This window comes from Sceloporus undulatus, chromosome 2 (assembly GCF_019175285.1).
Source record: "Sceloporus undulatus isolate JIND9_A2432 ecotype Alabama chromosome 2, SceUnd_v1.1, whole genome shotgun sequence".
NCBI classification, from domain to species: Eukaryota; Metazoa; Chordata; class Lepidosauria; order Squamata; family Phrynosomatidae; genus Sceloporus; species Sceloporus undulatus.
Genome location: NC_056523.1, coordinates 94813606 through 94841487, shown reverse-complemented (window position 1 = coordinate 94841487; position 27882 = coordinate 94813606). Strand labels below are relative to the sequence as shown.

Here is a 27882-nt window from a genome sequence, read left to right as displayed (position 1 = left end):
TTGGGACCGCTTTTCCTGCCCCGGCTCAATGTTACTGAACTAGCTTTGTGAGACCCATAGCCCTTTCTGGCACAGAGAGCTCTGGGGCTGCAATAAACTACAGTGCCCAGGATTCCCTGGCAATCAGAATTAAAATTAGAATCAAAGCTGTCCCAAACTGGGTTATTTCTGCAGTGTGCTTTGGGTCATTCTTTTCCTTTTCTCGCTCTCTCTCTGTGCCCCCCCAATATGTTCACACTTTCGGTGCTTCCCAGGGTGACCCAAGAGGGCAAGGTGTTGTGAACTGTAGGGGGCCTTCGAGGAAACAAAATGGAGGACATGACCAAACTAACTGCACTGCAGAAATAATCCACTTTGAGACCACTTTAACTGTCCCGGCTCAGTGCTAGGGAATCATGTCTCACAAAACTACAGGCCCCAGAACTCCCTGGCCTTGATCCAGGGCAGTCACAACAGTCTCAAACTGGATTATTTGTGCACTCTGTCTTGAACTAAAGAAATATAAAATCCATGCTTTTTAGTGGTACTCAAAATGGAGGACACTTTGGAATTCTTCCTGGACAGAAGTTAATGTGAAATGTGAAGTGAAGTGTAGGACAGGTCCTGGAAGAGGACAACATCTGGTCACCCTGATGTCTTTATTACTTAAGAGTGGTCACCCACAGGTTCATAAAGGTTGTTCCTCCATAACCCCTGTTGTTGTTAGTTTCTGCATAGCAAAACAGTTGGAGTCCAGGCTGCCCAAAAGGGAAATTTGCACCAGGGTCCAGTCCCAGCTGTGCCATATATCTCATTGGTCCTTGCTCCAGTCCTGCCATATTGTGCTCCAGACCACACCACCGTGCAGCACTTCCAACATTTATAGGTCACTCCCCAAATTAATAGAAATGGCTGCGTTTGAGCACCCATATGTCAAACCAAGGCAGTGGATTAATGTTTATGAAATTACATTTGATACTTGGAAGTGAGTTTTGGAAAACTTCACTCACCTTGCAGTGTGACTGCACTGTTAGCTTCCTTTCCTCTGACCACACTAGAAACTGGCCAGATCTGTTTGCACTGATTTCTGTATACATTTTTATTTTGATAAGGCTGGACTTGATGAATTATACTCCCCCTGCCAAGCAGTTGGACAAACTAAGATCCCTTGGCTTGGGTGTACTTTTTGGCCTATTTCCTGAGAGGGGATTCTGAAGGCTGGATGTCTGTCACCTTTTTCGTACAATAGTCTTTCTTAATGCATTGTTAAGATAGTACATTTTGAACACCTAGGTTTATGCCATGCAAGTTTGATAGGCTTCAAAGTTTACACACACACACACACACACAGAGAGAGAGAGAGAAAGAGAGAGATGGGTCATATATATAAAAGTTTTTAAGAGGAAATTCTGATTTTCACTTATTGAGGAATAAGGTTTTTATGACACATTCTGCTGAAAAAAGTGTTATTATGATTAAGGTTGTGGGTTTTTTGTTTGCTTTTACTTAAAATACCACTTTGTACCATGCTTTAGATCTGTCATTCTTCTGGTGGAATTTATATTTCTGTTAGGTGAAGCAGAAGTGCATGCCCACCCACACCTTCTGAATCTTCTCTGGAGAACAAATCTTTACCAAGGGTGGGGAGGAAAAGAGGAGGCTAGTGTACAGCAGATTGTATGCAGAGGGCCCTCCACATTTGCTGGGGTTAGGGCCACAGGACCCCCAGGAAAATGGAAAACCCACAAATACAAAAGCACTGAGAGAACACTTCTCCAGGAATCTCTAGGTCCTCCAGTGCAATTCTGTGGCCGACATCTGCCAAATAGTGACCATAGAGTTGCTCTATAGGACCTACTAATGCCTAGAGAAGTGTTTTTGCTAGTAATCTCTAGGTTCTTCAGTACAACTCCATGGTCAACTTCCAGAAGAGTTGCACTTGGATGACTTGGAGATTCCTAGAAAGAACATCAAAAGTCAGAGCCACAAATGTGGAGAGCCAACTGTACTAATGTGATGTTAGATTTATCACAGAAGTGAACATGTATGGTGAGAATTGGGGGGAGGGCTTTTCACTTCCTCCTCAGGCCACACCAATGTGTGTGTGACACAATTGGAAGTGACATCATGTCATTTCTGGTATTGTTTTTGGCTAGTTTTAAGGTTTTTTTAATTTTGGGGACAATTTTGGAAAGCTTTATAAATATTTACAGGTAATTGGGGATTGAAAAGGCTGTACTGGCAAAATTTGCATTTTGTGGCAATTTTGAGCTTGTTGTTGCTTGAAAAATTACTTGTATTCTTTTAAATACGGGGCTGGTGGCTTTGGGGACCACAGAATGAGGTTCTATGAGACACACTTCCCCACCCTGATTTAATCTATAGGCTTAAATCCAGTTGGTCACAAATAGAATGGACCCACTGAATTCATGGAACTTTGGATAGAAGTTGATTTTCTAGGATCCCAGTGATTTAATGGATCTGTTCTCAGTTGGGACTGACAGTTGAATTTAAGCAATGCTGTTTAAGCTGTTAACTTAAGAGGAGATACAGTCAGCCCTTTATATCCAGGGAGTCTTATCCAGGGATTTAACCATCCATGGCTTGAAAATATTCAAAAAAGATCTAAATTCCAGAAAGCAAGCCTTGATTTTGCTATTTTATATAAGGGGCACCATTTCAGTATCCCATTATCCCTTCCACAGATTTTGGCATTCACTGGCGGTTCTGGAACCAAACCTCAGCAGATACCAGGTGCCCATTGTATTCGAAATGTAAAATTGAATTATTTAGAAAAGCCAATAAATTGCTAACAGTACCACATATGATTGTGCATTCACTGATTTCAGGTGTTTATAAGTAAGCAGATACTAGGAAGTAAATGCCTAATTCACTTAGCAGTAATTACTTATTTTTATTACCATTTTAAAATTACTTCTTGTCTAGGATTATTGCAATTACCATTCTTATACGGGACCCTATTTTGTTGCTGCACTAAAGTTATATTTTTAAATTGTCAACAGGAAGATGTTTGTTGGTGGCCTCAGTTGGGATACCAGCAAAAAAGATTTGAAAGATTACTTTACAAAATTTGGTGAAGTGACTGACTGCACAATAAAGATGGATCCTAATACAGGCAGATCAAGAGGTTTTGGATTCATTCTCTTCAAAGAAGCAGCAAGTGTTGACAAAGTGAGTTTGCAGGATTAAGACCCTAATAATTTAGCATTTTAATAACTTTCTTGACTGTTTCATCCTGATTTCTTGTTTATTTTTAGGTTTTGGAGCAGAAAGAACATAAGTTAGATGGACGTGTGATTGATCCTAAAAAGGCCATGGCAATGAAAAAGGATCCTGTGAAAAAAATATTTGTTGGTGGACTTAATCCAGAAGCAGCAGAAGATAAGATTAGAGAATATTTTGGAGAGTTTGGAGAGGTGAGTATTCTACAAGTTAACCTTGATGTGAAAACCGGTAAAAAAACTGGTATCGGATCCATATTCATTAGAAACATGGGGTACAAAGTGACTAAAATTGGTTGCTACATAAGAGAGAGTACATGAAAACATACTTATTTATTCAAACTACTCAGTGAATTTGGTTAACACATCAAGAGTTGGAAAGATCATGGAAAGTTGGCATACAGCCATATTGTTACATTGGCCCATGCACCACTGTGCACAATGTCTGTAGATTTCTGATAGTGTGAATTTGTGTGGTCAAATCTCAAATGTTATTACCTTGTAACATTTAAAGGTTCCCTGACTACATTTTTTTCTGCAAATGGTTTCCTTAAGCTGTTTTTAACTCAGAGGGATATGTAAACAATTTCACAGGCCAGTATATTGCTACCCTATTATTGTATAATACAGTAGTATTTTGTATATATGAAATAGATATTTGGAGAACTCTTAATTTTCTCCTGAAGAGTTTAATCTAGCTTCTTTTAAAATGAGATTAATGTACAATGGATTCTGAGATTTGTGTTTAATTGCTGGGTGATGTAATGAAATGTGTACCTCTAATGACACTTTGCACACAAATTATATTTTGTTAGATTGAGGCAATTGAACTTCCAATGGATCCAAAGACCAATAAAAGAAGAGGTTTTGTGTTCATCACCTTTAAAGAAGAAGATCCAGTAAAGAAGATATTGGAGAAAAAATTCCACAATGTTAGTGGTAGCAAGGTAAGAAATCATAAATTAATAAAGTGGCTAATTTTAAGAATTAAATCATTAGGAGGAGTTGACATAGAGGTATACTTTTTATTTTTATGTAAATTCTTAGGTCCAGCTAAAGTAGACCCAGAGAATTAATTAAATTTACATAAGTGTTGATTTATCAAGTTCTCATTAACTTAGTGGGGCCTACACCAATTGGGACTAATAGCAGAATTCGTCCAAGTACTACATACTTCTAAATCTATTCTAGTTGGGATTAACAGGTGGATTTAGTCTTCTTTCTGTTAGAATACAATGCCTCCATTTATAGCTTTTCTTATTAATTTGTTCAGAGGTAAGTGCACTCTATCCCTAAAACATTGTATTAGATTTTAGAAGTAATTTCAACACTGTTTGAATAATTTTGTTTAATTTAAATGGTTGTTATAATTTAAAATGGTTGTTAGAAGACATTTAGAAAAAAGATTGGTTTTTAAATCAAGTATATGTGGTAAATCATGTTTCTTGGATAAACATGAATGAGTGGTTGCTGTGACAGTGAACACGTTGGGTTCAGTGCTTTTGGAAGGAACCTATTGGCATGGAACCTCTTTTTGTGGTTCATGAGCAATAGGAATCCCATCGTGAACTGGGATGATGCCTGCAGACACCATATGTGAGGTTGAGGGGAAAACAAAGTATTAGGGTCCTGCATGTGGAAGCCTTACCACCAGTTGATTGGGTTGTGCCTAAAACATTGACAAATGATTATTGTGATTACCAAGTCTAAATTGTGCAGCCCCCCACACTGCAGAATTACAGACCAACTGCAGGAAAAGTGCTCACCTCCCACTTTTCTGTATACATTAAAATGTTTGAGGTATGTTCTCACTAAAAATATACAGGGTGATTAAAAACGAATGGTGTAAAACCATTCTTTTTGAATCACCATGTACAGTGGGCCCTCCACAATTGCTGAGGTTAGGGGCACAGGGCCCCTGTGAAAATGCAAATAAAAAAACAACTTTTTTCAATCTGAAAGGACACCTTTCTAGAAATCTCTAGGTCCTCCAGTGTGACTATAGTCAACATCTGGCAGAAACATACTGCTGAACCTAAAGGGAACATACGAATCAAATCCGCAAAAGCCAAATGCGGATGGTGAACTGTATAGCATTTTGCATAGAAATGAGTAAGTGTTTCTGTGGAAAAAATATTTTACATGATAATGTGAAGTAAATACAACCACTGTTTTTCATAATGTGAGAAATTTACATGTAGCAGGATTTGAGTAGTTACATGGCATAACATACTGTAAGGAAATCTGTATAGGCTTCACAGATCATCAGGTGAGGAAGAGTCACTTAAAATGTAACATCAACACATGTTAATTATCCACCATTTGTCTCACCTATAACAAATGCCATTATGTCCAGAGTAAGGACTTCAACTAGGAGTATATGTAGTTGTCTGAAGAGTTTGTGTAAATCAATACTTTCAATCTGTCTGTGGGGGATTGACAGGGCTTCTTTCCCAATATGCCAGGGATTTGTACCATATTTGTGCGCATAGATTACAGCTTTCCTTTCCTGGAAATTTCCACAGATTGGCAACCAATAGCTTAAGGACCAGTGCCAGTCGACAGACCACCACTTTGAAGAGCACTGTTGTAGACCACGGCTTTTCATTTTCATGCCAATATCCAATGTTGCACTGGTAGAGAATGAGGTAGTAGTGGAGGCTGCATTATCTGGTACATCCAGTAACTCCACCTCCCCAGAATAAAGTTGCTTCTTTCTCCCTAAGTGCTCAAGAGTAGGCAGAATGAGTCCAGGAATACTACAATACCCATTCAGTACCTTGGGAAAACAGAGCATGAACAGTAGTCCTTGGCTGTTGCTGTGGATGTGGATGGGAGAGTTGTTGCTGGATGCCTTTTGTGAAGTCCAAAAAATAGCTATGCAGTGTAATACTAAGTCACTCATGCCCATTAGCAACTGGATGCTGGCTTCAAAGCTAAGTACCTAGCTTTGTAAAATTGGAAATGAGTTATTAAAGCTGGGTTTATAGGGCAGAAAGACACAGAAGAGCACAGGGTTATTTAAGTGATGTTCTTTTCATGCTAAACTGGACATTTTTTGTATCGTAAGAATACTAATTTGCTAGAACATAGGCCTAAAGGCACCAGATCATGTCTGACCTTGGAAGCGGGGTCAGCCATGGCCAGTATTTGGATGGGACATTGTCAATGAATACCAGGTGCTATGGGCTATATTTCAGAGGAAGGAACTAGCAAAACCACCTCTGTATTCCTGGCCTAAGAAACCTGTGAAATTCAAAGGGTCACCATAAATTGACAGGTACTTTAAGGTACATATTATACACATACACACAGAGTATATGATTAGTTAGCACTAGAAATTAGTTCTATCCAAATATTGGTGAATTTTAAAGCATACCACAGCCCTCCCCCATTTCTAAGTAGTTTCATTAGAAGAGCACAATGTGTGGATGGGACATATTGGGGCTATTTAGTGTGAGGTGGAAGTGAGTGGAGCTCTGACCATAAAAAGTCTACTAGATTATTTTGAACAAGCTTCACGGCCTGGTCCTCATCTTTTTGGAGTGATCTTTGTCCTCTAGATGGATTTTTATGGAGCAGGGGGAAGAGAGATCAGGAAACAGTCCAAAATCTGTGAATCTTTAAACTTAGATTTCCTTTTAAAAAATCTTAAAAATTCATTTTTAATATTAGAAGTAAGTCTTTAACAGAAAACATAAGAATATGTAATATGAGGTGAACAAAATGTAGTCTTCCTGATGTTGTTGGATTTCAACCTGTGGTATTCTTCACTACTGACTAGGGCATCTGGGAGTTGCACTCCCATCAATCTCTGGGGAGACATAATAATAAAATAAAATATTTATTTATCGAGGCGAGTAACAAGAGTTTATACGATACACAATATAAGAACAATAAAACCCTCCCTCCCAAACTATAAATTTAACATAAAACATGATTAAAATATATAACAATACTATGCTACAAAGTTATTCTACAATCCGCGAATGACGAGGAGATACAGTAAGGAGGACGGGTAGAATCGGTTCTGGGCAGTTTCCACTTGGGGAAGGCCTGCCGGAAGAGAAAGGTTTTTGTCGCTTTTTAAAAAGCCTCCAATGAGGATAATTGGCAAATCTCTTCCGGCAAGCCATTCCAACGTAAGTGAAGTTAATGATTCCAGGTAGGTTTTGCTATAGCAAATATTTACAGAACACCACCTCAGTTAATAGAGGTGCAGAATGTTCAAAACCACTGAAATGGAAGGTTGATATAAGGGGAGGCACTTTAACAACTAGATGAAGATTATTTTAGAACTGTATTTTTTAAAATTTAGCGGCAGATTATTGATGACTTAGGACCTTTAGAATCGTTGATCAGCATGATTGGATAACCACATTAAAATTTCTTCAAATAGGTGAAAAAACCTCGACGGATTTTTAATATATATATATTCTAAAATGTGTTTCTATGTGTTCTAATTCCTTGGTTGATATGCCAGATATAGACCTATACGCAGACGGTAGTGCAGCTTGCGATATGTAGTACAAACTTATACAGTCTGCCCTCCCCATATGCAGGGGATACATCCCCCCCGGCATATTGGGAAAAGAGCGTATGCTCAAGCCCCATAGGAAATAATGGGGTGTGTGCTTGCGGCAACGCACGGGGTGGCGGCATGAGTACGCACCCCAGTATTTCTGCCTGAGCTTGCCTTCCGCGTGAGCTCAAAGCCGCGAAAGGCAAGCCCGCCTATAAGGAGAGCAGACTGTATTTTGGAGGTGCATACTTTAGGATGAACATACTTTACTTTAACTAAGGCTGGTATTAGTTTTAAATCATGATTCATTCTAATCAAACAATTCTTTTGAAGATATATTGGTGAGCCATTGTTTTTTAAACTTCTGGCACATTGCTAAATGTTCTGGGGCAAGTAGAGATTTCAGCAAAAACTTATTTGCATTCATAACACAAAATGAAGATTAAGCTCTTTAATTGAACTATTGCTGTGGGATCATAAATGTCTAAACTGAATGTTCTTAATATACAATGTTGTCTTTCAGTGTGAGATAAAGGTAGCACAGCCAAAAGAAGTCTATCAGCAACAACAGTTTGGTTCTGGGGGTGGCCGAGGAAGAGGTGGAAGAAGAGGTACGTATTGCATGTACTATTTTAGAATGGACACATTCTAAAACATATGTCTGTACTAAAATGGGATTTTGTGGATGGTTTTCCTTTCTATAGCTCAAAGTCAAAATTGGAATCAAGGTTATGACAATTACTGGAACCAGGGTTATGGCTATGGAGGCTATGATTATTCAGGATATGGGTATTTTGGATATGGACCGGGCTGTGATTACAGTAAGTAAAAAAACTGTATTGGGTATATGCAAGCATTACTAAATAGCAGTTTAATGCATTTGATCTCTTATTCATAGGTCAAGGCGGTTCAAATTATGGGAAGGCTCCAAGACGTGGTCATCAGAATAACTACAAGCCATATTGATCAAAGGTATTCAGGTATGCAGTGGCATGCTCTAATGGAGAAAACTACTGCATCGGTTTTGTACTCAGTGCTGTAGATGGACATTACAATTATGTACCAAAATTAACTTTACAATACATTTCTATGGCTTGTTATGTGTATCTGAAGAGCTCTCTGGAAATGTCTTTCTTTAATATTTGCAGATAATAGATGTCTAGACAGTGTGGTGTGCAAATTTCAGCCTTGCTGAAGATTTAATGATTTTATTGATAGGTTAAATTGAAACTGATTTTGAGAGTCTGCTTAAAGCTGCAGCTCTGCATCTAGGGATTGCCTCTTAGAGTGAACTACGTTATTCCAGTTGTACAGAATAAGATGCATCTTAGGGAACCAGTGTCACTTTCCACCTTTTTATTTTGTATTGGTTTTGTGTCATACATTTCCTTTAATGGAAGTGTTAATTTTACTGTACTTTTTGGTACCTTTTTGGAATCTAATGTATTGTAAGGTATTTTACATGTGTTCTGATTCACCATGACATGGATATTGATGCTATTCTAGCTTTTGAATAAAAAAGCATAATCCAGTATCCTGTGCCATTATTCCAGCTATCTGTTACAGAGCAGGGGAAAGAAGTCCTAGAATTTCAATGGAAATGCTAGTGACAGGTACATGTACTAACCTTACAGTTGATGACTAACCAGCAAAGATTGGTTAAACTGTTAAAGGTTCAAAGTCTTACAAAGCTGGGGAAAATAAAAATAAAACATGTTGAAGCTTTCAGCCAAAGCATGTATTTAAATGATTGGCTTGATAGGATTTAGAGTCACAGGAATCTAGAGGGAACCTATTTGTAAAACTGGACACAAGCTATCATAGGGTTTAAGGTTGTATTCATACACAGGAGGCAATGTTAGACAGGTTTCCAGATTAAAATCTGCTTTTTTTTGGTATATACAAGTTCAGTTTGATTGTTACTAGAAATTTGGAAACATGCCAAGTACCATATATTAAAAAAACTCCAGACTCTTTATATAGATTCTGTATGCATTATATCAGAAGCCAGCCTTGGATTTAAGAGAATAATTTGCTGACTACAGCAGTATCATCCCAACTGAATTTGTGCCGTTATGTATTTTAGTATTGCTTAAAACGTAAACATTTAATGCTAATACTACTAGGTTAATATTAAAGTTGACTAAAAAGTTTTTAAGTTTCAGTACTACTTTTGTTTCCAGATTATTTCACTCTTATATCTACTGCGAAGTTAGTTATTATGAGCATTTTTGTAGTCATGCTATTAAATTTTTAAAGCAAATAGTTAGTGGTTCTGACTTCAAAGGGAGGGAGACTTTTATCCTTGTTTACTGTATGTGCTGAGCTGCTTGAAGAATATTATAAATTTGCAGTTTTGGATGCAGACAAATGATTTATCTGACATGGGACTGCTGTACATAGTAATGGAGCTTGTTGTGTAATCATAGTTAAGGGAATGATGACTGGCCAGGTTATGCCCTTGTGTGCATCTTTCTCAGGTGTACAAATTATTCCCCTTTGTCATATTTAGTACCGACTTGTTTTAACACCGGGTTCAAATTCTGGTTAATACTAATTGTTAAAAAGTATATGCTAGCCATGGTTAAGATGGGGGCTCTCTCTTATTCAAGGGGATAAGTGGCAAGCCATATTATGATCTACGCTAGTTTTATTTTCATTGTATAATAATTCAGGTTGTTGGCCTAAAATAGAACTATTTAAATTCACAGCTAGTGGATGTAATTTGGCTCCAGTTAAATTGCTTTCTCACTATTTTATAGACCACCGTTTGCCTGTCAAAGCATGTCAGTTGTTGCAATAAACAGGGCTTTAAAATTAAAACTGTAGTTTAATTTTTCTGACACTTAATTGTGTAGTCCATGCAAAGAACAATTTCTCAGTTGCTGTTGATGCTAACACTTTTGCCTGTTGAAAGGCTTCATTTGATCATGTGTAGTGATAAATCAGGCAGGTTTATTGCCTGTCATTTGTACAGCAGCACACTTTTACCTCTATAGGAAAAAAACACATTTTAGCCACAGTTTCTATTACAGTATCTGAACAATGCATTTTAGTGCAAATTAAAAGGAATTGCTGAAAAATGTTCCCCTCCCAATACAGTCAGCCCTCTGTATCCGTGTTTTCAACCATCCATGGCTTGAAAATATTTTAAAAAGTAATTCTAAAAACAATCTTTGATTTTGCCATTTTGTATTAGGGACATCATTGCTGTACACCATTTTATATAACGGGATTTGAGCATCCATGGGTTTTGGAATTCACATGGGGTCGTGGAACCAAGCCCCAGGAAATACCAAGGTTCCAATGTGGCTAGAAAATACAGAACTGCAATCATACAGAAATAAAATTCTATTTGGGTAGCACTAGAAGTATCATATAATTGTTCTGCTGATACAAAGACAAGGCAAAATTACCTACCTTTAGTGAAGGTATACCAAGTAAGATTTGCAGATACACAGGCATGGGAAGTTTGAGGGGGTGTGGTTTTTGAAAATGGCTTTTTAGAGTACTTGCCATTTTATTAAACTTTTGATGAATACCAAGTCAGTTAGCTGTTTAAAGGTAAGCATGAATAGCTCCCTTTGATCATGAATCTGTAATAATGAGGGTTTTGTTTATTTCCCTGGCTCCAGCCTAGCTTAAAATACAGTAAAACCTAGGTAAGCATGATTTGGCGTAGTTGGATTAACAAATTTTAGTTAAGTAATAAATCTAGACACAAGGGATCTGGTGCCCTAGTGTCTACGGCATGAGGAACTTATTTCTTCACAGGCCCTCTATGACAATTTACTGCTACTCTTTGCGATGCCAGAATTTTTCAGACATTTTTCAAGAGGAGAAAGAAGTTACTTTTTCCTGGTAGTTTGGCAGAGGGAGAAGAGAAGGAACCTGAAAGTGAAAAATAATGAGCACTGGGGTGTGTGGGTGGGGTGAGACAAATCAGCGAGAAAGAAAATGTGGGAAAGCTGGGACTTTTATTGACAAATGAATTTGATCTATCAACTACCATCACTGGTAGTGGGAATTTCATTTTCTTTTTGGCAAACAAAACTAATCAGAGATGCTGTGCTTTACAACATAGAAGATTCCACAAGTTGCTGTATATTTCACATGCTGATATTTAGATGTTAAATAGATTTTTATCTCATTGTTAAATTACTTTTAGAATAGAAGAAAACATGCATGTAAGACTGAAGGGTGGCAATAATGTAATACAAGGAGAAATTAGGAGTGATGTAACAGGAAAATACAAATGTGACAACTTATATTTTCTGGATATTGTTTGCTTTTTTCCACATTCTATGAAGCATTGCAGAGAAGAAGTGTAGAGCAGAGCTGCATACTTCTATACCATCTGTATTACAATAAAAATAGACTGAATAGTTGCAGGCTATTACATTTTAAAATTAAGTATTAAAGAAATAGATTACAATTCAGCGCCTCATTTGTGACCTGTAAGAGATGGAATGAAAGAATTAAATATCCACATTCTAGACAAATTATTAATTTTAATTTCTTTTAGTGACATGCTGTAGTAGCTTGTGTTGTTGCTATATAATTGGGTACGTTGCCATTATTCAGGTTAATGAATTAAATAATTTCCTTCATGGAGCATTTGACTCTGTTCTTATCATTTTACCTGAAAATTTATCCTTTTGAGTACTGGAAATGATGTTCTCTAGGCGTCTCCTTTCTCTAATTCTGCAGAAGATTAGCCAGAAATTAGATTGTGAATTCCCATCTACTTAGGGCAACAGCAGTGAAAATCTTAGTAAATTTTCTGAAGGCATTCTTAAAACTTTGTTGTGTTCCTCACACCCTTCCCCCCTCCACTGGAGCACATGTTGTTCTGCAATATCAAAAGTGGCTTGTGTTAATTGGGCCTTGTCTTCACTTAGACTTTTATTAAGCTGCTTATGTGTGATCAGAATTGTGTGATCTTGTCCCTTGCTTGTAGTGTCCAGTTATTTGCATTCTTTTTGAAATAAATAAAATGTAACTGTTCCTGATATGGTGCACTCCCCATTCAGCTGTCTATGATCCACAATAATTATATGGAATGGGGATGAATAATTTTTTAATGGCCACGTCTCTTTCCTATGGAATCCTGGTATTTGTAGTTTGGTAAGGTACACATAAGTATAGTGTGCTTCTCTATATTACAACACAAGAGCCGCCTAGCAAAGAATTTTAAGTATTTCACCAATCTCCCAATATCTGGAATCCTTGCTTATGGCACAGCCATGAGATCAAAATGACATCAAACTGCTACAACTGTGCAGCATTGATACATAGTCTGTTAAAGCAGATACATCTCAAACCCACATTCTGTATACTGTACAAACTAACAATGCAGGGAAACAGCTTCTAGCCTAGTCTCCTTCTTTTAATATAAGTATCTATAGGAAATAGGAATTGATCTCCCTAACTCCCCCCCCCCCCCCCAATGTTTTTCAAGGTAGGTAATTCATGAGCAGCATTGCCAATTTCCAGGGAATTCCCCAGAATCTGGGGAATTTAATTTCTTTCTGGGGATTTTGACTGAATATTCTGGTAAATATTGGGGAATTCCAGGGATTTTGGTAAAAAATTCTGAGGAATATCTTCAAGGCTTGTTGGCAATACTGTTCATGAGATGGGACTGTATGCCATTTGCACAGCTGAAATAGGTCCCAAGTGGTCCTTAGTGTATATAGGTAGGGATAAGCTGACTCAGTTCCTTCATTAAATGGGCCTAAACATCAATGCACATCCAGCTACCCAATCCTTGGCCTTTACAGTTTTTGCACATCAACCATTCTAACCATGCTTTCTTACCTGTTAATATCTGATCAAGTTTATCGACAACTAGCTTTGCATCTTTTGTATTGAAACAAAGTGGTGGTTTGAATTTCAGTACATTTCTGCCAGGACCATCTGTACTCAGCATAATGAATTCTTCCTTCAATCTAGATTTTTAAAAACAAAGATAACCCCGGGGGGGGGGGGGAATAAAATTGTTAGATGAAGTAACAAGTTAATTATAACACAGGCTGACCAAAAATGTATCTGCCAGCTAGTAATGCCTTCTTGCCAATGTGAGATCACAGAGCTCTGGCCAGCAAGAGGCTTTTCTGTCAAGAATAAGACTGGTCCAATTATGGCGGCACTCACCTTTCAACATATACAGTGGTACCCCGGGTTACGAATTTAATTCGTTCCGCCGCCGCTTTCGTAACCCGAAATACTTCGCAAGCCGAAAAACCCATAGGCGCTAATGGGGAAAAGCCGCGATTTCGTGTGAAATAGCGCCGAAAAGCACCAAAAATTTTTTCGTAACCCGAAAAAACCTTCGTAACCCGGAACAGTTTTTTTAAATGGGTTTTTTTCGTAACCCGGAAATTTCGTAAGGCGGCGCATTCGTATCCCGGGGTACCACTGTAGTATTTTTCTGCTTAATGCTATGTGTCAAAGTTAAGTCCACCCTGCCTGGTCTGACACCTCCAGAAATTTCCAAAACATGCCTTTGTGAATTACCTAGTAAAAAGAACCTTGGTGTCCTCCACTGCTGAGGAAAAGATACAGAAACTTTTTGTCATGCTCGCTTGGGAGCTAGTAGGCTGAAATTACAGCAGCCAATGTTAATTTTTTTAAAAAATTGTATTTGAACATGTAGCTGTGGTGACTGGAAAGATTCCTGCCTTCCTCCATCCTATCTGCTTACACTTCTAAGTAGGGAGGTTTCATAGGGATTGCCCACAGATAATTTGGCAGCATGAAGCTTTCCTAGACTTAAATCTACTTCCTCAGATACATTTAGCTCCAAATGAATCTGAGGAAGTAGACTTAAGTCTAGGAAAGCTCATGTTGCCAAATTCTTTCTTTTAGTCAATCTCAAAGGTGCCACAAGATTCTACATTAAAAGGAGTGTAAGATTATTATTTGTGGAGTGCATAATTAAAAGTGGATTAACATACCTTGTTATGATGAACTCTGCTTCTGTAGTAGCAGGTGATCTTTTGTTTTGGTCTTGTACCAAATCTACTCCAATAAATAAGCCAACACCTCTTTTATGAACAAGAAAAAAGTAGTGAGCCCAATAAACAGCAAATAATAAATCTGCAAAATAAAATTCTGATGAATAAACTGGCTTTTCATTTTTAAATCCCATTTGGGCGGAGGGAAGAGTATAGCAAGCGACAATAGGAAAGGAATGAATAATAGAGAACATTTTAGTTAAATAAGACTAGGCGGTTAAGAAATTAATACCTGACATCACCAATGAGAGGATGTTTTGCTTTTAGTTGATAGAGTAGTTCCATGAGGCAGCTGCCCACTTGAAGAGCATGGGCCTGAAGCTCTTCATTCTCAATAACTTCCAAGACTGTTATTCCTATTGCACAGGACACAGGATTTCCCCCAAACTAAAGCCAGTGGGGAAGAACCACAAGACAGAGATATAAAGTTTTATACATAATTGCATTAGAACCATGTATCGTTTTTAATCTGAATTGAATGTACAGGTTGAGTATGCCTTATCCAAAATCCTTAGGACCAGAACTGTTTTGGATTTCTTTGGATTTTGAAATATTTGCATATACTTGAGATATCTAACATAAGATTCATTTATAAACATATAGTACATATAGCCTGTAGATGATTTTATGCAATATTTTAAATTTCATGCATGAAACTGTTTGCATATATTGAACTGTCAGAAAGCAAAGTTGTCAGCATTTCAACCAGCCATGAAAAATGCTTTGCATTTTTGGAACATTTTGGACTTTCAGGTAAGGGATACTCAACTTGTAATTGCACAGAAAACATTATATAAATTCCACCCAACAAAATTAACAACTTCTAATTCAAAAGGGAGAATTATACTTACTGTGTTAAAATATTCTACTCCTGTTGCTGAAAAAGCCTCTGCAATTTCTTTCGTTGTTGCTACACAAGCAACAGGATGTCCATTACCAATTGGTTTTCCCATAGTAACTATATCAGGAGTAAAATCCTCTCCTTGAAGCTGAAATGCCCAAAAACTTTTCCCCACCCTGCCAAAGCCAACTTGAATTTCATCAGCAATGAATACACCACCTGCCTTGTGTATGTGCCTGTTAAAGACAGTGAAAATCAGAGTTATACAGAAATGCAGACCAGTCTGATCAGTTAATAAACTCTTGGTTGAGATCCTGCCTTAGGAGATGTGCCTTTGGAGACATGCCTATGTCTCCCAAAGTTGTCCCCTAAAACTTACCCTCTTAAGCTGTGTAGCTCCCCAACACAGCTATTTCTGAACTGCTGGAGAGCAAGTGGGGCAATGCAATCAGCTGGTGGAAGAGGGCTGGACACAAAATTGCTTCCCTCAATCCCACTCTGGGAACTTGGAAATGGCCTTGTTGGGGGGCAGCACAGCTGAAATGGGCAGTGTTTGGGAAACTTTGAGTTGTTGTGATGGTGCAGTGGCCGTAAAAGTTAAATTACAATTTGTTAACATTACAGTTGTTGAACAGGATGCTAGATCATATTTCTCAATGATAATTTAGTGGTTGTTTTTAAAAAAAACTCATGTAGGAATGTTATAGGTTGATGATTCTAGATGTTAATGTACTCAAATCTGAAGTGAGACACATCATAAAACTCAACTAAAATACCCCACTACAAATCTCTGACCAGCAGCAGTAATCAGCATAATTCCTCAAAAGCAAGTTAAAATATTTACAAGTCACAGAGATTGCAAGCGAGATGCACTTAATTCTTATTGCTATATGTGGAATTTAAATTTTTGGCTGGATCTCGTGGAAGGTATCCCAGCAGTCTGTTGTATTTTTGAAATAATGAGTCCCCCCCCCCCAAAAAAAAACCCAGTTTAAATTAAATGGGGGGAAATGAGAGATAAGAGGTAAGTAGAAATACTTACTCTGCAGCTTTCTGGAAGTAACCAACAGGTGGGATGATTTGTCCAGCAACACTTGGTAAAGATTCCATAAAAAATGCAGCAAACTACAGATAGTAATAGCAAAGGTAGCAATAAATACATGTGTCAAATATTTAGAAATGTGTTTTCATTATTTTGGTCAAAGGCTCTGGTCCATGCTCCTTATACAGAATTGCTTCTGTGCAGTAGCAGGTTACTTGTCTTTGCTGCTACACAAAAAGAACCTGTACCCACCCACCTGGTAACAGAATAATAGATTTAGAAAGTGTTTCGGGGCAGACTAAACTGGGAATAGATATGAAAAGAGGTTTCAATTCTGCCATAAGAGTTATGTTGGCCATGGTTTCAGAAACCATGGTATATGAAGAAGGGGATGAATGCCATGGCTGGTATATTAACTGGTGCTGAGTCAGAGTTTCCTGTCACATCCAAAGGATGTGACAGGAAACAAGTTAATGTTAACATAATGTTAATGTTCACATAAACCTGGATCTCTGCACTGAAGCTTGCAAATGATATGGAGGGTGAACTCCATTGATAGGTCATGTACACTATTAGTTACATTTACATCCTGCCTTTCCTTCAGTGAGCTCAATGTGATATACCCAGCTCCTTCTCACACTGCATCCTTATTTACAATCCTGTATTAGACTAGTACAGTTGTTTCCAAACTTTGGTCAATTCTGAGACATTAGCTAAAGATCATCCAGTGGATTTTCATACTTTAATGGGTACTATTTCACTATACTAAATACTGTCATAGTCCAAGTATACTAACCACTGTGTAATTGCTTCTATGAAGGATCAGAAATAATTAATCATCCAAATGCAGCCATATGAAAAACAGCGGTATCCCATGTGGTGCCTTCATTTTACCTTTCTGCCATTTTCATGTGCTTGTTCAATTATTTTTTTCACTTCGTTAGCATATGCCAAGGCTGGATCTTTATGGTCTTCTCTATATAATCCTCGGTATGTGTCAGGAAGAGGAGCCTGCCCAAAGAAAGTACAACTACTATCTAGACCACCTGGGTTTAGGTGAATTAAATAATTTTTTAAAAAGGCTAACACTTTTTTATGCATACCACATGGACCCATTCCTTTTGGCCTCCCAGGTTTCTGAATTTATATGGACTTATGTCAATCAAAGATGTCAAATGTCCATGATAAGCACTTAAAACAAAATAAAAAAATAATCAGATGTGTGAAGTCAATTCCATACTATCTATTAGACTAGTACAGTCATTTCCAAACTTTGGTCCTCTAAAAGTTTTGAACTTCAGTTCCCTGAATTTTTGATAGTTGGCCAAACTGGATATGGCCTCTGGGAGTTGGAAGTCCAAAACATCTGGTGGATCAAAGTTGGGAAATACTGGTCTAGTATAACATCTAGTATAGATGTTATAGCATCCAGACTCCAGCAAACATTTGCTCTGGAATAAGTACTTTGCATAGCCTTTCAACTGTTATCCCATTATTTAAGGAAGCTATTGTCATAAAATCTGTTTCCTCAAAACACTAGTTGTATGATTGTAAATCCTAGTTTAGCTAAGAATCAATGAATCATAGGCAATTTCATAAGCTGAGTGTTGTTTAATTTCCTAAAAGGTTCTATGTAGTGCTAATAGTTAAAAGCAACAACATAGGACGGAAGGATCCACAAAATGGTTTGAAGGAACCAGATAAGATGCAGCCAAATTGTTTACTGGGACCGGCTACAGGGAGTACACAACTCCTTTGTAGCTCCATGACTGCCTCTTTTTGGGCACAATTCAAAGTGTTGGCTATGACCTGTAAAGCCATATACTGTTCAGTTCTAGATTATTTGAAGGACTGTACTCTCCCTTATGAACCTTCCCATGCTTTGAGTTTTGCTGGGGAGGCCCATCTCTCTGACCAACCTTCCTCACAGGTACATCCAGTGGGAACAAAGAGAGTCTTCTCAGTGGCTGCTCCCACTTTGAAATTCCCCAGATATACTAGATTGGCAACCTCCCTACTACCTTTTTGCAAGCAGGTGAAAACTTTATTCCAGCAGTACTTCAAGAATGCATTTTCCAGGGGAAGCAGGCCTTGTATGGCATGTGCTGGCCTTTATTTGTTTTAAGTGGTTTCAAATTTTTTGACAGTTTAATTGCTTTTTAACTGTAATTTTTAACCTTGAGTTACAGATGGGGAAAAGGGAGGGATGATGACCATGATGAAGACAGCAGCAGCAACAACAACAACAACAGGCAGGTCTAGGCCTGACCTGTATATTCCTAGCTATCAGATTCTTGGAATAAGGATTATATAACATTTAGATAAAATAGCATTAAGAAACCCCAAGTGCTAGTTAACTAAAGTTCCTGTATAGTATAAAATAACATTATACTGAAGATTTTAACTTTTTCTTTCAAAGTTTAGAACATTTATCTACTTACTGTTCAACAACAATAATGTCTTCATGCTTTGTGTACTGCCGTGCTAACCTCAGAGCAAGATCGTTGGCTTCTGATCTAAAATTGAAAGTTCTGCAGCTTTCTCACTGTACATATTCAGGCAAGTTGTCATCACTGTTGCTTTACTGTTTTGTATCTACAGTTTACAAAACTAAGCAATCAGACTTCAGATGTACATTTCACATAACAAAACAAGGACACACATAAAAAAGAAACACAGTAAGCATTACAGTTTTCACCCATCCTATCCATCTGCTTAGTGTTTTGTTGTTCTTATGAATGAGATTTTCACTCTTGACTATAGCGCAAGCTGAATTTAGTTTTTCTGTGAAGGTGGGAAATAGAATTGAGACCCTGTTGGTCCATTCCACTAGGGTAACCATGCCAGTTTGAGATGGCAGTGGCATGGATTCTGGGGTAAAGAAACCTGTAGGCAGAACAGTGGCAAGGGAAGGTTGAGGAAGTTCTCATTTGGTAGGAAAGCTCCCAGTTCGTCAGCGACCTGTTTCAGCAAATCCTATGGCCCAGGATTTTCCAAACTAGCCTTTCCAGAACATTCTGACTGAAGTGAACCACTGAAAAGCCAGGTATTGGAAAAATAGTCTGCTTGGGAGCTGACAGTTTTTCAGTTCTGTTAACACTGACTCTCTACGTTCCCTTAATACTATGCTAGCATAATGAATCCTTAGACTTGCATAATGCCCCAAGAAGATTCTGACCTCTATGTATTCATTTTCATTAGATACACAGATATTGAAGTACAAGTAAATGCCAAGCGTTTGACCCAATGAAAGCAAAGGTGGGAAAATAATATAAAATGCAGTTTATTAGAGAGAACAAATTATACTCTACCTGATTTACAAAGAAGATATGGAAGAAGAGTAATGAAAACCAAATAATTTATTTCCATTTAATTTAAAGTTTGTTTGCTAAGGAGTTGATCCTGCATGTACTTAGTGAGAAGGGATATTGGTGAGTTAGTGAGAAGGGAAATTGGTGAGTGTCACTGGATATTTCTGTGTGAGTACGTATGTGTTGTGCCTTCAAATTGTCTGTTGACATGGGTTTTCTTAGGCAGGGAACACTCAGAGATGGTTTACTTCATAATAAATGAACGCAGAGCAGACTTACCCTGAATTCAAAAAATAGAAAATGCAGAGCTTTTCAGGCAATGTCATAGAAAGTTTTTGTGCATAATCCACTATGTTATCATGAAGATATCGAGAGTTTGTATTTAGCATCAGATTTTGTTGATGTGCTGCTCTGACCACCTCTGGATGGCAGTGTCCCACTGAAAAATAAATAGGTTGGATGGTGAAATGTAGCCCATTTTTATGTCCATTTATATGTACATAGTTCCCAAACCTTTCTTTTATACACCTCTCTGTTCTGTTCCAGAACTGGGTGTAGTTCTAGGCTTCCCGAATATTTTTTTTTCATGCTAAACACTGACATACATTACTGCTTTAACTTTTATTGGGGGTAAATTTAGTCCTTAGCATTGTAGTCCTTTCACTGGTGTGGTCCAGCATCCCCTCACTGTCAATGGTACCCAGACTATCCCTGATCGAAACTGAAATTCCCCATTGCTGGCAATATTAGGAGCTTGGGCTGTTGTTAACTATTGCACTGAACAATGTGAGATGAACTCCCAAGTGTTATAGTGCTGAAGCAAACAAAGAAAATCAAAGTGTACAAATGTGATCCACCCACCCCAAATTAGCTATGATAATTGTGCAAGGAGCTTAGGAATAGAGGAAAATTCATTCCCCCAGTTTGTTCCCAGCCTTCATATTTTCCCCCAGACTGAAAGCTAATACAAAATCTATTCACTCTTTCATGACACTGGACTGCTATTAACATCTGGTCATATTAGTAAGTATTCCAAAACTTTCTGATGGCAGAAGTACGCTTCACTACAAACCCCACCCAGCAAAAGCAGAGGGGCAGGTAGAGAAGCGAGGTGCGGATTGTACCAGGTGACACCATAAAGGGAGGGTGATACCACTGCTCCTGAAACACCTACCTTTGGCATTTGTGTGCTTCCCTTTAAAATGCTCTAAGAGATTGTGAGAGTGGGGTGAAGCTCGGTGGGAGGAGAAAGAAGAGGCCCCAGATTAAAAAAATTTTTTTTTAATTTCTAAAAAAATTAATTTTTTAAACTTTTTTTCAGAACATCACATTTTAACAAAATCTTCACTATGTATATGTAAGTACATTGAGGTGCATATGATATTGTAATCTGAATGTATACTTTTAATTTTGCTAGTTCTGTAAGTCACAACAGTTAGCATGACATTCATTGGTATATGGGAATGATGACTGATGAGTAATGTTAATGCAAAAAAAAAGCATGACTAAGGAGTCTCTATGGTGTGAAATGGGAGGAGGAGGTGGTCACTGGTGGGAGGTGACACCATGAGTCATCTCACTGGGCTACACCAACCCCACACTAGGGGCTGGATCAATTTAGGGTGTAGGAACCTTGACATGTGCAAAATCATATACAGTACTGGCAAAAAAGCTATACCGAAGCCCAATAGCCTTCTCACCACCTTTCTGTGCCAGTGTGGCTCCAAAGTAAGATGCAGTCTTTCCCCTCTTTTGTGTTGTACACCTTCAAGTCATTTCCAATTTACAGCAACCATAAGGTAGGTTTTTTAGGGTTAAAATCTGACTCATACAAGGTCACCCAGTGGATTTCCGTGTCTGAGCTAGGAATCGAACCCTGCTCTCCAGGGTCGTAGTTTAACCCTCAAACCACTTCACTACGCTGGCTCCTAATTCTTCCTTATTCTGTTTTAAAGCCACTGTACTGACATTGCTTGCTGTGATGTTGCAGGGCTGAGGTCCAATGGATATATACAAGTTCTCTTATCAAGGCCAAACACATATCTGCCACATACAAAGCTGGCCATGACGGTATGGGGATACATAGCATAGCGCATTTAAGACCCTGTCATTTTTTCAATGCAGATTGCAATCAGCAGAAGCATCACTTTTCTATTCAAAATGAACCATCACATTAACATAGCACATAACATGTAACCTGGGCCTGAACGAAATAATTAACAAGAATGCAGTTTAATACTTGCCATGAGCAACATTGTTGATACAGTCAAGGTACTCGTTTCCATCTTCATCATACATATATTGGTTCTTTGCCCGTACAATCTTCACCGGGTCATCTGGGAAAAAAAGCTTGCAGGAGGATCTGAGGAAGAAGAGTGAAACAATAAGTAAGACACCCTCCAAAATTGCTTGCTTATCTTTTGGATTTTAGTATTTTTAGGATAAGTGGTCACAAAGAAGCTTACAATAAAAATGGGGAAACTAGTAGATAAAAACTTATATAGAGCCAGCAGTAAAATAAAATGTAAAATTAAGAGTTTGGTGCAGTGAAAAAGTGTATCATCTGCTTAAACTATGAAGGTTTTTAAGAGAGGGAGCTAAACAATTTCACAAGTGTGGAGCTACCACAGACCTAATACCTGCCAGTCTGATCTGTTAAAAGGCAGGGATTCAGATGTTAGATGTAGAACCCTTGCAGCAAAGAGTGGAGGAATGTTTTCACCTTGAAGGCTATATTCCTTTGAGGTTAATCTACAAGCAAACAAACAAAGCACAGTATTGATGGGAAAGCCAGCGGTTTAATTGACTCCCCCAACCCAGCTCTTCCTCTTTTTATCACCCTGTTTTTTTAAAAAACCTCCACCTTTTTACTCTGACAAGTACAAATGCTGCCAGGGACAGCAAAATATGAACAGTTGGATCAAGCTGACAGGTGTGAGGCCTGAGGATAGTCTGGGCCAGTAGTACCCCAGGCCTGTTGCAGGTGCTCCCACACTCTTCAGGATTGTAAAGGTTAGTAATTGCACTTCAAATTAAATGCAGAAACAAAGGGGCAACCATTGCAAAGTTGCTTCCCATATGGCCAAAGTATCTTGTTCTTCCTTTTGGTGACTGGATTTTGCCTCAGATAAACGTCCTTTTATGAATTTTTCACATATTCCTTCCTTCTTCCATGGGTTCCCACTTACGCTCCTCAGCTCAGCAAGACCAAGAAGGCTGTAACATTTGCCCACAGCTTTTAAAGATATCTCTGTGAGTGATTTCATCTGTGCATGAGTTGCACAGGTGGCAAGCCAGTCTAAGCTGATAAAAAGGCCCTCCTAGCCAACTGCAACTAGATAAAACTGGGTTCTGGATTATCTTCAGAATACATATTGAAAGGGAAATGCAATTCTTTCCTGAAACATGTTACAAACCTCAACCCAGATCAAATGTTTTCCCACTCCAGTCAACAATATTTTCATCTTGTAAAAAAGTTTCAGATTTGGTGCTCAAATCCACCTCTAGATACCTCTTTATAAAGTTTCTACAGCCTAGGATCAACTGATGGAAATGAGAGACACAGCTATGTACCTTCTAGTTTACTGTAATCCTAAAGTGACCCTATCATGATGTTTTCTTGGCAAGATTTGCTTGGAAGGAGTTTATTGTTGCCTTCCTCTGAGGTGGAGAGACTGCAACTTGCCCAGGGTCACCCACTGGGTTTCCATGGCTGAGCAAGGATTCAAACCATGGTCTCCTAGAGTCCTAGTCCAATACTCCAACTACTACAACATGCTGGCATACTACAGCACTTCAGCCAAAATGTACAGATTACTTCTCTGAACGTTTTCATACAGGTAACAAGCAAAGGAAACAATACCCTGGAATCCTGGGGCACCCCAATGGCTAACAACCAAAGGATAGAAGGACCCTCCCAACACTACTCGCCCACTCCAAAAATGAATGGAGCCACCATAACACTGTGCCTCCAAGCCCAGCATTCACAAGGTGGTATGAAAAAAGATGGCATGGTGGATTTCTTCAAAAGTAGCTGACCAGTCAGAGAGAGTCAACAGGGGTTGCACTCCCCTGTTCATCTGGCAAAAGTGATCATAAGGCTAGAAACTGATCTAGAATGGGCCCAGGTAAGCAGAAGGACAGAAACTGAACCTGGAGACAACTTATCTATACAAAATTAAAGACTGCTTTGTCCCCAGGGCCATTGAAGAGTCTTGCATTTCACCTTACTTGTGAATTCCTCTTCAGAGTGATTCTAAACTATGGCCCTGTACAGACAGGCCAAAATAAAGCTGCTTCAGGTCACTTTGGAGGTATGCTGTTTAAATGCTGCATGCATCCTAAGAGTCTGGAAGCCATGTCAAAGCCATGCTCCAGTCAAAAGGATTGGAGCATGGCTTATGGTGCAGCTTCCAGCCTCCTAGGACGCATTCATCATTTAAACAGCATACCTCCAAAGTGACCCGAAGCAGCTTTATTTTGGCCTGTCTGTACGGGCCCCATGGTATTTTCTATCCACCCATTGATGAACAGTTTACTGGGGATCATCTAATGTACCAGTAATGGGCTCTAATATTTCAGGTCTTACTGAATTTGTTCTTATAGTCTTAATTTTCAGCAAAACTAGTAATTACTCTCTTAACACTGGGCACCTGGTCCTAAATCCTGTTATTAGTCCTGATTAGAGTAGACTGAATTTACGTATGGGTTCCAGCTGTGTAGTGTTAGCTGAAACATGCATGCAGCTGAGCTGTAGGAATTTTTCAGGCTCTGAGTATAGTGAGATGCATATTCAAAGGAGCTGTTTTCTCAGAATCTGGAACCAAAGAAACCGAATTTGTAGGTAAGCCTATGGGCCTGAACAGACAGGCCAAAATAAAGCTGCTTTGGGTCACATTGGAGGTATGCTGTTTAAATGACATGCACATCTTAAGAGACCAGAAGCTGCACCAAAGCTGTGCTCCAATACTTATGACTGGAGCGTGGCTTTGGAGCAGCTTCCGACCTCTTAGGAAACATGCATCATTTAAACCTCCCAAGTGACCCGAAGCAGCTTTATTTTGGCCTGTTTGTTCAGGCCCTACATTTCCTTATTTAAAATGGTGGCAGAGGACATGTTGGCATGGAAAAGGTGCCAGTTAACAAAGGACTGGAAGAACCTGGAGAACAGACAGTTGTCGTTATAGTAGATCTACAGATGCTGCTGAACTGCATTTTGCATTCTTCACCATTGGTCATGCTGGGAGCAGCAGTTCAACAACATCTGGTGGGCCACATCTGAAAGAAAGATTAAAGTAAAAAGTGGAAATTCTCATATAATACGTTTTTAATGGCTACATTTGTTCAACTTGGTTATGTTTGTGACATGTATCTGCTTCTGACATTTCTGAAAGACTTCTCAACAGTTACCTATAACTGGCTAACAGCGTGTTGTGTGCCTTCAAATCACTTCTGACTTATGGTGATCTTAAGCTAAATTTATTATAGGGTATTTTTGGCAAGATTTATTCTGAGGGGCTTTGCCTTTGCCTTCCTGAGTGGCTGAGAGTGTGTGACTTGCCCAAGGTCACTCAGTGGGTTTTAATGGCTAAGTGGTGACTGGAATCTTGGTCTCCCAGAGTCCTAGCTCAACACTCAAACCACTACTCCACATTGGCCCCAACTAGAGTGCACATATTCAATCAATGGTTGAATGATGATGAGGCAATACATAGGTCAATCCCACTGATTCAAAGGGCCTAATCTAGTTAGAATTAACAATAGGATTTAGGAGAATGAGAATTGGAGCAAGTTGGCCGGTATACTTGTGGAGGAGTTCCCGTTTAGCATTACTTTGTTGTTGTTGTGTGCCTTCAAGTCATTTCCAACTTACATTTTTTTTCTTGACCTCTATCTTGCTGTAGTAATGCTCCATATTGAGACATGCAAGGAGGCAATATTTTTAAAACAGATATTTTTTAAATTAGACTGGATGGGGAGAGGGAGCAGTATTAGCAAGGCATGGGTATCTCTCTAGAAATAATTCGGTTTGGCACCACTTTAAGTCCTGCAGCTCCATCTTGGGGAATCCTGGGGTTTGTAGTTTTACAAGGTCTTTAGCAAGAGTGCTGGTGTCCCACAAAACTAGAAAGAGCAGGGTTCTGGAGGATGGAGCCACAGCAGCCAAAGTGATGTCACTCTGCATTATTTCTCCAGTGTAGATGCATCCTATGCTGTGATTTGCTTTGGATCCCACACAGGGTGACCAGATGCCCTCACTGCAAAGGAGGTCAAGGCACTGCAAAATGGGGGACCTTCAAGAAAAATTGAGGACAGGCCCAAATAAAAGCTAAAAACACTAATGCAAAGGAAAATCCATGCATCTTAGTCATGTGCAAAATGGAGGACATTTTGGAATCCCAGGATTCCCTGGGAACTGTTGTTTTGTGAGACATTTAGCCTTCTGGTTCCACAATAAACTACTGTTAAAGCGTAATAATAAACTTTTACAGTTAACAAAGTGTAATGCAGTTTATTAAAGTGTAATAATAAAGCATAAAAATAAACTGCCAGGGTCTGAAAGTGGATTATTTCTGCAATGCGGATGCTGCCTATCGAGACTCTGGGGACCAGGGTTGGAGTCCCTTGCTCAGCCAGGGAAACCCACTGGGCGGGCCTCACTGTCTCAGCCTCAAGAGGATGACATCCTCACATACCAATGGCGTGTAATATGTCTGTCTGGCTTCCACTCCACCAAAAGCATCTGAGGAAGTGGACTGAAGTCTAGGACAGCTCCTGCTGCCGATTTTTTCAGTTAGCCTCAAAGCTGCTACTACCAGATCGCTCTACATCAGTGGTCCCCAAACTGTGCTGTTTAAGCGACCTTGGACTTCCACTCCCAGAATCCCACGCTATTGGCCAACGTGGCAGAGGCTTCTGGGAGCTGAAGTCCAAAATAGCAACAAGAAGGAGCTGCTGGTCAGGCAGCCAGTCAGAGGCAAGGCGGCCATTACCCGAGGGCCCAGAGCCTCTTTCCCCTCGGCCTCCCCTCCACTGGCCCGCCTAGTGCCTACCCGACCAGCTCCTGCCTCAGGGCCAGCGTCTCCTGGCGGCTGCGGGGCCCCACTAGACCGCTCCCCGGCCGCCTCCTCATGGCGCCCTGGAAGGGAGGCCGAGGCCCAGGAGATTACCGCACGACACCCTTCCAGTGCTGCTCTTCCTCTTTTAACTGCTCTGGCTGCCTCCTGGACTGGTGCATTTCGGGGCTTGTAGTTCAGTGAGGCCTAAGAGCTCTCTGGCTGAGGGTTCTCAACAAGGCCCCTCTTTAAACTCCAAGTCCCAGAATGCAACAGGAATCAGCCAGAGCAATTAAAGTAGAGCGTAGTGCGGTACCTCTAGCCAGAGAAAGGCTTCCTTCCATCCTCTCACAGAGAGGCCTGGAGGGAAAATGGCCGCCGCCAAACTAAGGCCCTTTCCTTTCTCTTTCCTCTCGTTTCCCCCCCTCAGTGGAGAACTCACGCCCAGCATTTACACAATGAAGGAGAAGACGGCCTTTTTCAGAGTTCCCCATTATTATTATTATTATTATTATTATTATTATTAAGTGCACATTCCGGGCGTCCTTCTTTTCCAGGACATGTCCTACATTCTGTCCAACAGGAATGCCCCCCCATTTTGAGTACTGTATTAACTAAGAAGGATTATTATTATTATTATTAATGTCCCGCCCTTTCCCCAAAAGTGGGACTCAGAGCGGCTCACAGAAGATTAAAAACAGTACAATTTATATTTCTACAGTTTGTGATTTTTTTTTTGCCTTAATTTGGTCACGTCCTGCACTTTCTCCCCTCGAAAGTCCTACGGTTCGCGGCCCTCAGGGTGACCCAGGGGTCCTCCTTTTCCAGGGCACGTCCTACATTCCTACCTTCTGTCCAGGAGGGATTCCAA

At 39.4% G+C, this 27882-nt stretch overlaps 2 protein-coding genes across 9 annotated transcripts in view; one reads left to right on the top strand and one right to left on the bottom strand.

The window, feature by feature from the left end:
• Nucleotides 1-9275, top strand: part of HNRNPAB (heterogeneous nuclear ribonucleoprotein A/B) — a 10457-nt gene extending 1182 nt beyond the window's left edge. The window contains exons 3-8 of one of the 2 annotated variants that reach the window (XM_042455629.1): nucleotides 3003-3171; nucleotides 3258-3416; nucleotides 4037-4168; nucleotides 8267-8354; nucleotides 8448-8564; nucleotides 8642-9275. In XM_042455629.1, coding sequence (XP_042311563.1) covers nucleotides 3003-3171; nucleotides 3258-3416; nucleotides 4037-4168; nucleotides 8267-8354; nucleotides 8448-8564; nucleotides 8642-8709 — 733 coding nt within the window. In that variant the 3' untranslated portion in view covers nucleotides 8710-9275. The remainder of the gene's footprint in view (nucleotides 1-3002; nucleotides 3172-3257; nucleotides 3417-4036; nucleotides 4169-8266; nucleotides 8355-8447; nucleotides 8565-8641) is intronic. The other variant, XM_042455631.1, reaches the window with a different exon arrangement.
• LOC121924290 (5-phosphohydroxy-L-lysine phospho-lyase-like) lies at nucleotides 6866-27882 on the bottom strand. 7 transcript variants are annotated; one of them, XM_042455626.1, is made up of 14 exons: nucleotides 27009-27261; nucleotides 25185-25233; nucleotides 22200-22318; nucleotides 20236-20395; nucleotides 19087-19161; nucleotides 17749-17836; nucleotides 17540-17656; nucleotides 16646-16728; nucleotides 15614-15839; nucleotides 14995-15149; nucleotides 14703-14792; nucleotides 13564-13694; nucleotides 12386-12447; nucleotides 11704-12198 (listed from the first exon to the last, which is right to left on the bottom strand). In XM_042455626.1, exons 3-13 carry the CDS (start codon nucleotides 22252-22254, stop codon nucleotides 12425-12427), a joined length of 1203 nt encoding a protein of 400 aa, XP_042311560.1. In that variant the 5' UTR covers nucleotides 22255-22318; nucleotides 25185-25233; nucleotides 27009-27261; the 3' UTR covers nucleotides 11704-12198; nucleotides 12386-12424. The 7 variants fall into 7 exon arrangements, 6 of the variants coding, with proteins under 6 accessions (XP_042311558.1, XP_042311560.1, XP_042311559.1 ...); XM_042455624.1 differs by lacking the exons at nucleotides 11704-12198; nucleotides 25185-25233 and adding an exon at nucleotides 6866-7035 and having other exon boundaries at nucleotides 27009-27260; XM_042455625.1 differs by lacking the exons at nucleotides 25185-25233; nucleotides 27009-27261 and adding an exon at nucleotides 27860-27882.

Excerpts from the sequence above, each read along its gene's own strand:
- LOC121924290 (XM_042455624.1), bottom strand. The coding sequence starts at position 27,088 with ATGAGGAGGCGGCCGGGGAGCGGTCTAGTGGGGCCCCGCAGCCGCCAG. Across the intron at positions 15,150-15,613 it reads GAGTAGAATATTTTAACACA|TTTGGGGGAAATCCTGTGTC; the intron begins GTAAGTATAATT and ends CACTGGCTTTAG. Across the intron at positions 13,695-14,702 it reads GCAGAGTTCATCATAACAAG|ATTGAAGGAAGAATTCATTA; the intron begins GTATGTTAATCC and ends TTAAAAATCTAG.